The following is a 13,160-nucleotide window of genomic DNA, read 5'->3' on the forward strand; positions in this document are numbered from 1 at the left end:
GCTAGGTGGGCAGGAGCTGGGACCGAGCAACGGGAGCTCACCCCGTTGCAGGGATTCGAACCACCGACCTTCTGATCAGCAAGCCCTAGACTCTGTGGTTTAACCCACAGCGCCACCTGAAAGTGGCTTATAATTTGGGCTCTTCTGTGTGTGCCTATCATAGGACATTTTCATGTTTTAGGAAGTATAATATGTTATTTGTACACTGACTTTTATTATAGTTCCTTGTGACTTCTAACATGGGCTGCAATCCTGTGTACAGTTATTTAGGAGTGAGTCCAATTGAAGTCAGTGAAACTTAACTTACAAGTAATAGGATCAGACTGAAAGGCAGCAATATGCTCCGTTTTAAGCGTGTCATTTCAGGAATTTATTAACAAACAATTTAAATAGTACTGGGATGGGATTGTCTGGGGCTTTTCTTGCATAACTCCGCATCTGGTTTTGTTAAGTAGTGCTAAGAATTCCCATTGTTTTGTTCACTTAAAAGGAAGGGGGTGAAGTCTTTTGCTGAGCAGTGTAGTTTGTTCCAGAAAAGCATTTAACTTCACTGATAGCTTAAAGGTACCAGTGTTCCCACTTTAGTTGGATGAATATCTCATAATAATCCTGGCCATCACTCTGCTTTACGTCCTTCATTCCTAGAGCCTCTGTTAACTGGAAAACAAACAAATGCCAAAACAAAAACTTGATTTTGCACAAATCTCACTTATTTCTTTTACATTCTTTTTTTTTTAGGAGTAAGGAGATGAGAAGGGTGGGAGAACAGGACTGTGACTGACTTGAGGCACTTAGCATACTCACAGACGTATAGCCAACCCTCACCCCTTTTGAAGTCCAAATTACATTTTTTGGTGTGTAACAAATACAGAGTTCTATTTTTAAAAATCAAAGAGAAGGAAGTGTGTACCACGGGACAAAGATGATGCAATCCTGTACACGTTTACTTGGAATTAAGTCCGTATTCTGTTAGTTTTACTCTCAGGTACATGTGCCTAGGAATGCAGCCTAAATTATTCCAGCAACTTGAAAGGAAATGCTACGAGGATGTGGGCACACCTAAATTGTTTATTGCTCCCCCTGGGCTGTAATGATTGATTTGCAAAGCCAAGCCATAGAGCATGTTTTCAAACCACATTTTCGCAATGAACTGCCATTTGTGGTTATACATACAATGTACCCTAACACTGAAGATATGGCAAATAATTCGGGCATAGCCTGTTACAGCCACACTAGCGTTGACTTTCAGCTTTCCTGCCCAATGTTTTAAAGTTGGAAGTTCCATTTTAGATTTTCTTCTCTTTCAACTACGTTCCTTTCTTAGCCGAACCAGATTTGCTCACCCCCCCCAACTCCTTCGGAGCAGAGCTCTGTATGTATCAGATGGAGGGGCCAGCCTCTGGAAATAGGTTTCAGATGTTTTCCCTGACCAGTTCCTCAGCCTGCATCTGTTAAGCTGAGGCGTTTCTATAGGAACAGAGTGGTGTGACATCTCTCCTGCTGCTCCCCCAGTGGCTCCCTCCGAGCATGCCCAGTACAAGTCTTGACTTTGGCTCAAGTATCCTGTTTGCACTAACGGGCTGCACATATGGGACTATGAACGAAGTCCCCCATGAGCTGCAAGTCTTTGTCTTTAGGAGGAGGAGGGGGAGAAGGAGGAGGAGGAGGTCGTGCCCCAGGCTGGAGGATTTGTTCTGCATACTCCGAGAACTCGGCCCTTTGGGTGGGCTTCTGAAGAATGCTTGCCTGCTTGGCGCGCGGGAATTTATTGGATATCCTGCACGAGGGCTTCACGGAGGTAAATAAAACTTACCTGCCTTCTGTATCTTGTCTTCTGCAAAGCTAAAGTACCCCGAATGCAACTGAAACGGGAAAGATCTTGACCTCCAAACGTGAGGACTTGAAGCACCCAGCGGCCTCATCGGTGCTTTGCAGAGCATCGTTAAGTTTTGGAGAGTTTGTGCAAGCGATTCCTAGCTAGCTGTTTATGCACCAAGTTGCAGCAGCAACCTTTGCTGACTGACTCAGCAGCAAAGTGCGGAAACGTTAGGATGGAAGACCTGCCTTGTAGAATTGGCAGGTTTTTGCGCTCTCTCTCTCTCTCTCTCTCTCTCTCTCTCTCTCTCTCTCTCTCTCTCTCTCTCTCTCTGTGTGTGTGTGTGTGTGTGTGTGCCTGCTTGAAATGCATAAAGTCTGTTTTTATGGGCATGCAGATTCCTGGAGTAGGGACTTAACATGCTGGTTGCTCCCCCCCGCCCCCTTTTCCCGTCCATCTTGATTCTAAACAGTTGGGGACATAGAAATCGGCACATACGGGGCGGGTGTGTGTGTGTGTGTGTGTGTGTGTGTGTGTAATTTGAGCAATTATTCTGAAGTTGAAGGAAAGCATGTTTAAAAAAGCCCTTAAGTTGTGGGATGGAATACCTGGCTGATAATGTTGAGGGGGGAGGGCAGCATCTCCTAGTTCCGCTTGCAAGCAGTTGGTGCAAAGTCAGTACAGTTTGATCTCTTTGCCTTTATCAAGGAATGCCATCAGTGGCCGTGCAGCTAAGTCAAGGGTTTCCTGGCTAAGTAAGCTGAGAAGACAGGAGACCAACGTGAAGACTTATGCTCAGTGAACAGGATTACGGTGGTTTTCCTCCTCACCTGACGGAACTTACATTGTGTTCCAGACTTAACCTTGTGTCTTGATTTGGCTGCCTGTAACGCTTCTTTTGTCGGTCCCAGGCCTCAGCTCCTCTCAGATGTTTCATACCCTCTTTCCTATTTACAAACTCCTATCTTATACAGGTGAAACTTGGAAAATTAGAATATTGTCGAAAAGTGCATTTATTTCAGTAATGCAACTTGTTATTTTTTATTTTTATTTTTACAAATGTTTTCTTTTGGAAATTCCACAGTAATAAAACAAATAGTTACAATAATACAAAAATAAACATCGCTATTACATTTCATTAATTACATTCCATTTATAATTGACCCGCCTAAGGACAAATTATTACAATTACAACAAATAAACATATCTTGCTTTGCATGTCATGCATCTATCTCATATATTGGTTTCACCTTTTAAGTTGCTTTACTGAAATAAATGCACTTTTCGACGATATTCTAATTTTCCAAGTTTCACCTGTAGTGCAGCCAGATAAATGAGACTGCTCAGGGGGAACTTCAGACTTATAAATATAGAAAATGAGCACTTCCCCCTCTCTCTAGTTTTCTTTCATTGCTGCCCTCCCCTTTCGTTTGAATATCCTGCTGTCATTTATGAGTTTTAGGTTTATTCAAGGTATACATTGCTTCCTACTAAAAAAAAGTCCCCAAGTGCTCTGTAACGAAAATAAAAAATGCAGTTAACGTTCTGTTTTCTATCGGCAGGCTACAAATGTTGTTGAACTACAGCTCCCATCATCCCATTGACCATGCTTGCTGGGGCTGATGGGTGTTATAGTTTAGCAACATTGGGAGGTCCACAGGTTCCCCACACCTGGCATAGTCTGTCCTCCTCGCTATTCTCTAATGGGAGTGGGGTGGCAGGTAGAAGCAGAGGAATCCTGAAGGATATTTCTGTGACCAGGATCTGTTATTTTTTCTCATTTTTAAAGCAAGCAGTGGGATCCACTCTGAAGTAAACGTGCATATGATTGGGCCATGGGTGAACAGCTATTTACACCCTGGTCTGAGCATTTCCCCACGAATAAAATATCATAGTTTGAGGGTCAGGAAAGCAGAGATTCCCCCACAGACTCATGGATTTTTCCTGGTGTATTATGCAATGTGTTACTGACACAATAATAGTGCATTAGTTGCTAGACCACCCATACATCATTCTGCTTTATTAGTTTCCCTGCAATGCTTCCCTAGTGTTGCCACGTTACTTCCATTTGGAAGGGCATCCTTGCACAATAGGACAACAAAAGTAGGCACCCAAAAATCTTTGGAACATTTTTTGGGGCCAAGGCGTGTGTGTTAAATTTCATCTTATAATCCCTTCTTGGAACATTTGCAATATGTAAAGTTAGAGGATTTTAGCAGGAAACTACAGGATGTGCACCACTAAAAAACAAAGCAGTATAAAACTTTAGAGTGTGTTAACAGTGTTGAAAGCAGGATTGCTTATCCCCACCTCAATACCACCATGAGCACACATCACCCCGAAAGCACATTGTAGTTTATTTTGTTTATTTGGAAAATTTAATAAAAATCTTTATGAGAAAAAAGAAAGAAAAAAAGAAAGAAAAAGACATCTAGAGGGGCTCTTGGATCCTCTGCAACAAATCTGTCTTGAACTTCCCAGCAAGGTCAGTTTGGGAGTTAACCTCCTGGTGTGCCAGCTGGGTGCCATTTCGGCTCTCAGATCCCTTGACTCCCAATTGACTTTGGGAAACTGCCAAATAGAGTAACAAGATCATACTATTCTCAGTTCTTACATCTTAAATGAACCATACACTCATATTCCACTAAACAGCAAGAATCTCAATTAGGCTGGGTCTCAGAGTTTTGAGAAGCAGAACTTCCCTCCCTTTTTCATTGTGTTACGTTCAAATGAGGGGTGAGATGGGGAATAGGCTTCAGAGAGCATGCAGTGTCATAGCACCTGTGCTGTCTCCCTATAGATTTCTGAGCATATTTCATTGTACTGTACTGATCTCAATCATGAGCTTCACAAGACTACTTCCATTCCTATATGCCACCACAGTGTCTTAAATCAACCAAGTGTATACCATTGAACAACAAGAACATGTACAGAGGTATTATAGTTGGCTGTTCACCAGCTGTGGCATTTCTTGTTTTTTTGTTAGCCATAGCTAGATCATTGCATCATATAGTAGGGAATGCAGGGCCTGGGGCAAATTGTTAAAAATGTTTTAAGAAAGTTGTAGAAATGTGAACAGTGCTAATAAATGTAAGTGCAGCTAAAAAGTTATTGGACTAAGTAGAAATGAGTTAAGCTTGGACTTGTGGACAAGATTATGGAGTTGCTTGCACATATATGTTTTTCCTAATGTGGGAAATAGCCATTTTCATCTAGGAAAACTGATGAGAAAGGGTTAACCACTCCCTCCAGTGCCACAATTCCTCCTGTGGCTGCTGTTGGCTAAAATTTATAGCAACTGCAAATCCTATCATGGATTTCCACTATCTTGTCTAGCTTGGCTTTTAGGCTTGAGAATTTCCTCAGCTGCCCCTCATAAATATCCACAGCACTTTGGCCAAAGATAAGGAAATTGCAACTGAGGTTCAGTCTCCTTTTCTTGCAAAAGGCAGGGCCACCTTTATTTGGGCAGCTTCAAGCTAAAAGGGACTCACTATGATAGGTTGCTACCATCGTCCTTAAATTGCATCTTCAGCTTCTGAGGCATAAGAAGTAAGACTGTTTTGCTCTAGGTCTCACGCTTGCAGCTAGAAATGGAAGCAAGGATGTTTGATTTGTAATCTTGTGCTTTGATCTACTAACCACAGTCCTTCCGCTGTACTGTCTTAAGGAGGTTTATACATGAACTCACCAGACTTTGGAGCAGTTGCAGTCTCAGCTATGTGTGACCGCCACCCCACCCCCAGCTGGCCAGGTGATGTTGTCTTACGCTTGTTGGACTAGAGGACTTTTCAGGACATGATTACAGCAGGAGTGAGAAAGTGGTTCAGCACTAGTAGCTGCTTAAAAAAATGCTGCAGCTAGTGGCATATTTTACTGCATGCAGCTAATACATTTTGAATGCAGTTTTTGCAAATGTGACAAGTGTCTCACAGAAATCAATGGACCTGTTGCATGAAGCCTGGAGCAGAATGGTAATTGTGCCCCCCGCCCCACCCCGATATGAAACATGGGAGTCAGAAACCTTGCATAACCTTGCTTGTTGGGCCTAGATACAGTGCAGCAAAATAGAATGGGTTTGGCTTAAAAAACAAAACAGAAATATGTCCATTCCTTTATGTATTCACACAACCCCAAAAACTAACTGCTTAGAAAAAGAATAACAAATCTCAAAGGAAACACATTCTGGTTTCTGCCGGTGGGCCAGGGGACCAAGCAACATGGGAAGGAGGGTGCTCTCCATGCCCCCTAGGAAGAAGATTGTGGTGGGGACTTACCTTCTAACATCTGTACAGAGCTTAGAAAATTTCAGACACTTTCTAAGTGTTAATATTCATGAAGATGATTTTAAAAGTTCTTAAATGCAAATATAGAGGGGTGGGTGCGTGCGTGCATACACACACACACATTTGGCTCTCGAATAATCTCCCTGTAAATAATTTTTACAGTCATACACTTCTTGTTTCAAGATCACAGCACTGCTTCTGTGGTTGGCATTTTGGGATCTGGATTTGTCAGGTCGTTTTGTTTCCGCTGGTCTCTCCTGCCTCCTTTTTGCTGGCTGTGAGCACTCACCCAGCCCCTTTAACTCAGGGAATGAGTGTGACCAAGAAAGATGGCCTTATTGCCTTCATGGGTGCAGAGCCAGTTCTGCACCAATCAAAACCTGTTTTCGCAGGGGTTCCACTGCATATTAACATTAACATTACCTCTAGCTGGGAAGCCCCCTGGAATCTTCTCCAGTGTTGCCCCCTCCTCTGATCTCTACCACTGCTACTGAGCAGGGTGTGGAAATGTGCTGTTCCTACTTCCTTTCTCATGCCCATGTTTTGTGGGCATAGTGGTTGGGAGGATTGGGCCCATAGTTGCTTATGGCAAATCTGGAAGCTGCTCGCTCTTCCTCTTTCTCTCTCTCTCTCTCTGGACAAAATTTACACTCTGTGATTCCTTTCAGAAGATGAATGAGGAGGCAGAGGTGGCTGTTTGAGATTGCTGTCTCAGTAGCATCATGGACCCAGTCCACTGCCATGGGGGTGAGCAAGAGAGTCGAGACAAGAACAGCCACTGCTTTCTCTTTGCATGCTTCCCCTGGAAGAGGCAGAGGCCAAAAAAAAGGGGGGGTGTTGCTGGGGTCAATAGGCTCCAGGAGGATTCCTAGCTATGTGTGTGTGTGTGTGGGGGGGGTCCCTTCCCTTCTGTACATGGCAGGGCAAGGGAGAAGAAATTGCTGTTGACTTCTCTTCACTAGGAACAGCTGCTGATCAGATGCTTTTCCTTTAAAATAAGAGTGACAGTGTTAAACATACCCTTTTCAAAAGGGATGCTTCATATGTCGTTTGACCCCGGGTCTCTAACATAATCCTTGAATCAGGGTTCAGGGGAGCATCCTTAGGCTAAATGAACCTTCAGTTCCTGGATAAGATACGGTGTGTCTCATTTAAATCAGAGTGGCTGCAGTTTAAAAGCTGGAAGGCCCCTTGAGGCGATTGCACAGCCCCTAGTCCTTCATTCATTAGTGGATTATGTTCTGCAGTTAGGCTGATTTCCTGCTATTTCTAAAGGATGTTCTCTACACTTTTCGGCACTTTAATAGTTCAGCCTTCCTGCGGGATGTAGGCAAGATAATGCAGGGCTGGTATAAGTGGCAGGTTGCATGGTGAAGAAACTTAGCAGGAACTTGAGTGTGGTTCAGCATTTGTGGTTTTATTCAGAAATTACAACCCCCAAAACTAATCAAAGGCACTGTGAAGACACTTTATTGGGTGAACTGTGTTTTTTAGTATAAGACAATCTTCACCAACCTGGTGTGCTCCAGATGTTTTGGACTGCAACTCCTTTCGGCCTCAGTTGGCACAGGCTAGGGCTGATGGGAGTTGTAGTCCAAAACATCAGGAGGGCACCAGGTTAGGGAAGGCTGCTATGAGACTTGATTTTGATATCTGGGCTCAACAGGGGCTTTCCATAGTGTCAGTTGTCTCAAGATTCAATATTTTGCAGGAGAGATTCAAGCACATTCTGGAAATTTAGCTTTGAGCAATTAAAGTGGATTAAGGCAGTCTGTTGTCCTAGCACACCAAATCCACTTGGGGAAAAGAAAGACTTTTTTGCAGCTTGGAAAGTGATGGGAAAATGCATTGAAAAGATGAATGAATGCATTGTAGGATAAATGAATGATTAACAGGAAGAAAATAGTGACCATCTGGAAATACCCACTGATGATGCTACAGTTCCCTCACTCTGAAATTGAGTTGTCAAGAGTGGAAAGACGACTGCATTATTAAGCTGCTGGTTCCATTTATCATGAGCATGACTTGGCCCTAAATGAAAAAAAGGGGGGGGGGTAATTTTCTTTTCCAAAACATCGGATGATGTTGCACTGAGATATGTTTGTATGATGGCCCTTGATTTGTTTGATATGGCAGAACCAGCTGAGATTTCTGATAAAGAAGCACTTTCTCCAAGGAGGCAGGCATTGGAAATATTCTTTTTCCTTGAAAAGGTGAAGATAATCATCAGCATAATGACCTCCCACCTTTGAATAAAAGTGCTAGGAAAAATCACTGAGCCTTGCTGGGTTGAGAGACGATGGCAGGATGTAATTTTGGAGGATAGGAAGGGTGCTTGTTGCAGATTGATGGGGTTAGAAACTGTTTGTAGACCTGCCAGTGCGGAGAGACAGACAATATTTCCACTGATCATTTGGGACTCATGATCTGTATTCAGGAAAGCATGACTCTAAGGACCAGTTGATGCATCCCTTGTGCCTTGGAATTTCCCTGGGCTTCATGCAAAACCACAGTTCATATTGTTCTTTACAGATTCAAAGTGGTTAAACCCTGATTTTAACAGTCATACCTCCTTAGACTCGTCCCTGATTGTCTCTCCTTGGAAACAGCCTTAAAATCAGGAGGAAAATCAGGAGGAAAATGTTGCCGCTATTTTTAAACTTACAGAACCTGTTGCTAGGCACTGCTGAGCTCAAGGTGGTCAGGCACAAGCAGTGCAGGATAATGGCAATCATCACTGGATGGGGAGAAAATCTGAGATGGATTAGCTTCTCAGACCTCTGGGTCTCACTGCAGCCTTTCTGACTGTCTTGGTCTTGTCAGAAATATAGGCAGGAACTGAAATTCGGACTTAGCACCTTGTCCTAGTCTTCAGGCTGCCCACTGTTGTGGTGACCAGCTTTGGGGAACAGATTCCTTTAGTAAGTAGTCTGTGCTTTGTATTCTACCCATTTTAACTATATCAAACTGACCATATCTACTGGTGTCCACATCTACTGGTGAACCCTTCATTTTCTAGCACATCAGAAGGGAAAATAGAACCCTCCCCCCACTGGTGATGCTTAGGTTATTCCAGATGGATGCTTGGAATTAATCTCCATACCTCCAATCATGCTTTTGTAGAAATCTTCCCCACCCCACTTCATTGGTTTGAAAAACAACAAGAATGCAAACTGACCAAGCTCTGGCCAGGAGATTACTGAGATCATCTAATTAAGATAATGTCTAGGAGCTTAGAAATTATGCAAGGCCTTAGCCACATTATGTCCTGATGCAATTAATGCCTTGAGCTTCGTTCCTTGCTTCACTGTTTGGCCTGCAGAGCCCTGAGTGCTATGTGAACACTGAAACAATAACAACATACACCCTCCATGGGAAGGAACTATGGAGGAACAGAGGCAGTGGCTCATAGATCCTTATTCTGCTAGAAAGAGAAAAGAAAAAATATGACCATAATGTAAAATGTGCGCATTTAGTTAATTCATTCTTCAGTCATCATGCTTAAATAGAATTGAACTTTCTAGTTATGGAATTTCACAGGGGTTGTGAATTTGTATTTCCTTGTTGGCATTTTCCTTTTGATCTGCACTATATCTGGCGAGAAATAAATGTTGAGGATATTGGGAAATGTGGCTTTCTCCTTAAGTTTCACCTATGTTTGTCATGTCCTGATGCTTAAGACCAGAAAAAAGCAATTCTTGCTTTAGAAGTGAAGTGTCCTCGAGGAATGTGTTCAGATGCCAGTACAGCCCAGAAATCCAGTTTATTCAAGAGGTATTGATAAATGAAAAAGAGCAATGCACAATCAAAATGAAAATAAAACACTAAACCAGAATATTGGTCTAACTAGTCCTACACAGTGGTGGAGCAAGCCGATTGGGTGCCTGGGGCGGCGCGCGTGCCCTGCGCCCAGGGGTGGGGCGAGCCAGGGCAGGACGCTCTGCGGGGCCTCCGAGAAGTCTGCCTGCCTTCTCCCACTCAGCCACCCTACAGCTGAGGGGCGGGCGGCGGGCGGACAGTTTGGGGCAGTGCGGAGCCTGTGGGCACTCAAACCACCATGGTATTTATGGTCTTTTGTGTCCAGATAGCTTTTAGTGACAAGTTCCTTGGCACAATGAATTGCAGAACGGCCATGTACTTAACACCTTTGGGAAGCTGGAAAATGAGGCAGTGAGAATGTCAAATATTGTCAAATTTGTCCCAATTTTCCTACCATACAACAGCCTGTCCTCAGCTTGTGGGTTGGAGGGGGGAGGTGACCTCTCTGCTTGGAGGTGATGGATAACTTGTGTATCTTAAAGGGACAAGTAAGGGCAAGATGGAATCATGCCCCATCATGCGCTTGCCAATTCTGCACACAAGTCACCCTCCCAGCCATATACCAGATGTGCTACTTTTGACTGAGCAACGTGACCAAGGACAAACAAACACTAATTCATTTGTTTCTGCCCTGCATAATCCAGCCTTTTGTTTTTCTGCTTCTTTCATCAATATGATGGTCTGGACCATCTATAAATGCCAGATTTGCATCTCATCATCATTCTTGCCACAGGAATCTCAGTACCTGCAATATTTGGCTTTACATAGGTGATTTCAAGTTTCTGAAAAGCATTTTCTTAAATTAATTCATAAGAGAAAACATGCATGCAAAAGCGGCAAGGGGGGTCCAAAAATTCCTTAGAATTCCTTAGACTCAAGTTGACTAGGTGAAGCCATGCTTTTTATGTATTCTCATAATTTTTTATTTTTTTTAATTCTGCGGAACTGCTAGGGGAAGCACCTGCCATTAGAAATATGAAATGAAACAGGCTTTATCCTTGCTGGCGAGTCTTCTCTTTCCCCACCTATCTTAAGTCTGTATCGTTATCAGTCCACTGGTGCTGCATCAGGATGAGTGCTGTGTATCAGTGCACTGGAGAATTGCTTCAGATAAACAATATTCACACTTCTCCTCTTTAACTGTCAGAGAGTCATTCTGCCATTTCCCCTACGCTGGTGAATTCGCACTATTGTCTATGTGCACGTATTAAGCAGGAAAAAATAAAACAGCAACAAATCACAGCATGTGGTTCAGAACCTGCCTCTCTGTCTGTATTAGATCATGTGAAAAACTAGTCCAGGCACACTCTAAGTCTGACCTGCTGTTTCAACTTGAGGGTTTAAAATAGCAATGATACAAATGTAGTTGCATTGGATAGGTGCCATAAATGGTTGCAGATGCAGACCTTTTGCTGGCTGCAAGAATGGTCAGGCCCGGCTCTAGGTGCACTCCCGGTGGCGCGGGGCACCAGGGTTGGGCTGGCGGGGGGGGCGCTGTGCGCTGCGTGGGTGGGGGCTCCGGAGCGATCTCAGCGCCAGGGCGCCCGACCTCCTCGAGACGGCCCTGAGAATGGTCCACTGTGATTCAGCAGCTGAAGGTGCGGCAGGAGATTGCCCAATTTCTTTCTTTTAGAAACTTCTATGTTGACCTTCAAAGTATGTGAAGGACACGTACATCGAACAGGTTTAATATGAGGAAGGAACACTGCTTGAGAGATTGTACCTGAACAGAGCAGCTACTTTCCCATCTGTGGAGCTAAGGTAAAGCAGGCCCTCTTTTGGAACGCAAAGCCGTGTTAATATAAATAGGATTATGCCTAACCCCACGGCAATCCCACCAATCGGTGCCTTGTATAGTAACTCCTGCACTGAGAATGATACAGGGAGAAATTTGCACTTCGGTTTGGGGGTTAGCGCTTCTTTGCTCCAGTTTGGCCATTGGCCAAAGCTCAGTGTGATCCTAGAGCTATTAACAGTAGCAGATAATGAAGTAAATCTTTGAGGACTAAGGAGATGCCAGGTGAGGGAAAGTGGGGATTTTTTTTTAAAAGCACCTTTTGCCCTTACCTCTCCTGAATATAACACTGAGCATTATACGATCAGAAAGTGACAAAAGGGGGCACCTTCAGGGAATTGTTAAATACCATGCTGTTTGGAAATGTCTGAGCTGGAGCAGGGTTGCTTAACCATGTCACAAGAAGCAATGTAATGAGACCACAGGGAGTTTTGTGCTCCATCGGAAGGACACAGGTGGATGTGGTGAGCAGCTGGTGGGGAAAGTATTTAAACAAGCCACAGGGAGATGCTGTCTGTGCCAGGATATGATCATGCAATGATATTTTTCTTGGTGACACTCTAGTACTATCCTGCTTTTTCCATTCCTATTGTTATTGCTTAATATTTGTCTCATGCCAGGCTGTGTGATGTGTAGGACAGAGCATTGATGTCGTCCCCGACCAAAGAAGTTTATAATGTACAGTACATCAGTTAGATAGGATGATGGAGAGGTAGGGGTCTGACAAATAAAATAGCGGAGGCAAGACTGATGAAAGTGGAGGTTTGTTCTGGGGTGTGGATGCTTGTTTCTTAGAGAATAACCTTTGCAGTGGTCGATAAGGTATTGTAGTCTGATGACAGGTGAAGGTGAAAGCAGAGTCTGCAAAAAAGGCAGAAGTGTTCGAAGCCAGGACATCAGATTGCAGGATACAAAGTTTAATGTGTGACCTGGTAAGGAAAGATTGAGGTTGAACAGTTTGGGGCGAAGACAAGTCCCCCCCCCTCTCTCTCTCTCTGTGTGTGTGTGTTGCTAATTTTTTTCTGTCTTTCTATACAGCCCTTCATCAAAAATGAGTACACAGCAATTTACAACGAAATGAGGCCATGTAACACATAATGCGTGATAAGGAGAAAACATTGGAAAAAATACTCATAAAATACATTAATAACAGATTGGCGGAACCATAATCTAAAAATAACTTAACCCATTGGCCTTTAAAAGTCTTGACAGAAAAATGTGAGCTTTTACCTGGCACCTAAATGGATTCAAAGTTTGAGCAAGACACACTTTTGTGGAGAGGGCATTTGGCAGACATGGAGCCACCACTGAAAAGGCTTTCCCACAGAGCGCCTCATTTAATGCAGAGACCACCAGGAGAGCTTCACCTGTTACCATCAATTTTCATGATGATCGTTCCACACCACACTGCAATTCCATAGATTTATAGGTTGGCGCTGCAGAT

The 13,160-nt window shown here is 43.6% G+C and overlaps 1 protein-coding gene across 4 annotated transcripts in view; it reads left to right on the forward strand.

Annotated features, from left to right (window-relative positions):
• Positions 1-13,160, forward strand: part of DIXDC1 (DIX domain containing 1) — an 82,304-nt gene that overhangs the window by 16,658 nt on the left and 52,486 nt on the right. For 2 of the 4 annotated variants that reach the window (XM_060268554.1, XM_060268557.1), the window contains exon 1: positions 268-1,798. The exons of the other annotated variants lie outside the window; for them this stretch is intronic. In XM_060268554.1, coding sequence (XP_060124537.1) covers positions 1,739-1,798 — 60 coding nt within the window. In that variant the 5' untranslated portion in view covers positions 268-1,738. Of the gene's footprint in view, positions 1-267; positions 1,799-13,160 lie in introns of those variants that run through there. 4 annotated transcript variants of the gene reach the window in all.

The sequence above is a fragment of the Zootoca vivipara genome, chromosome 15 (assembly GCF_963506605.1).
Source record: "Zootoca vivipara chromosome 15, rZooViv1.1, whole genome shotgun sequence".
Lineage (NCBI taxonomy): Eukaryota > Metazoa > Chordata > Lepidosauria > Squamata > Lacertidae > Zootoca > Zootoca vivipara.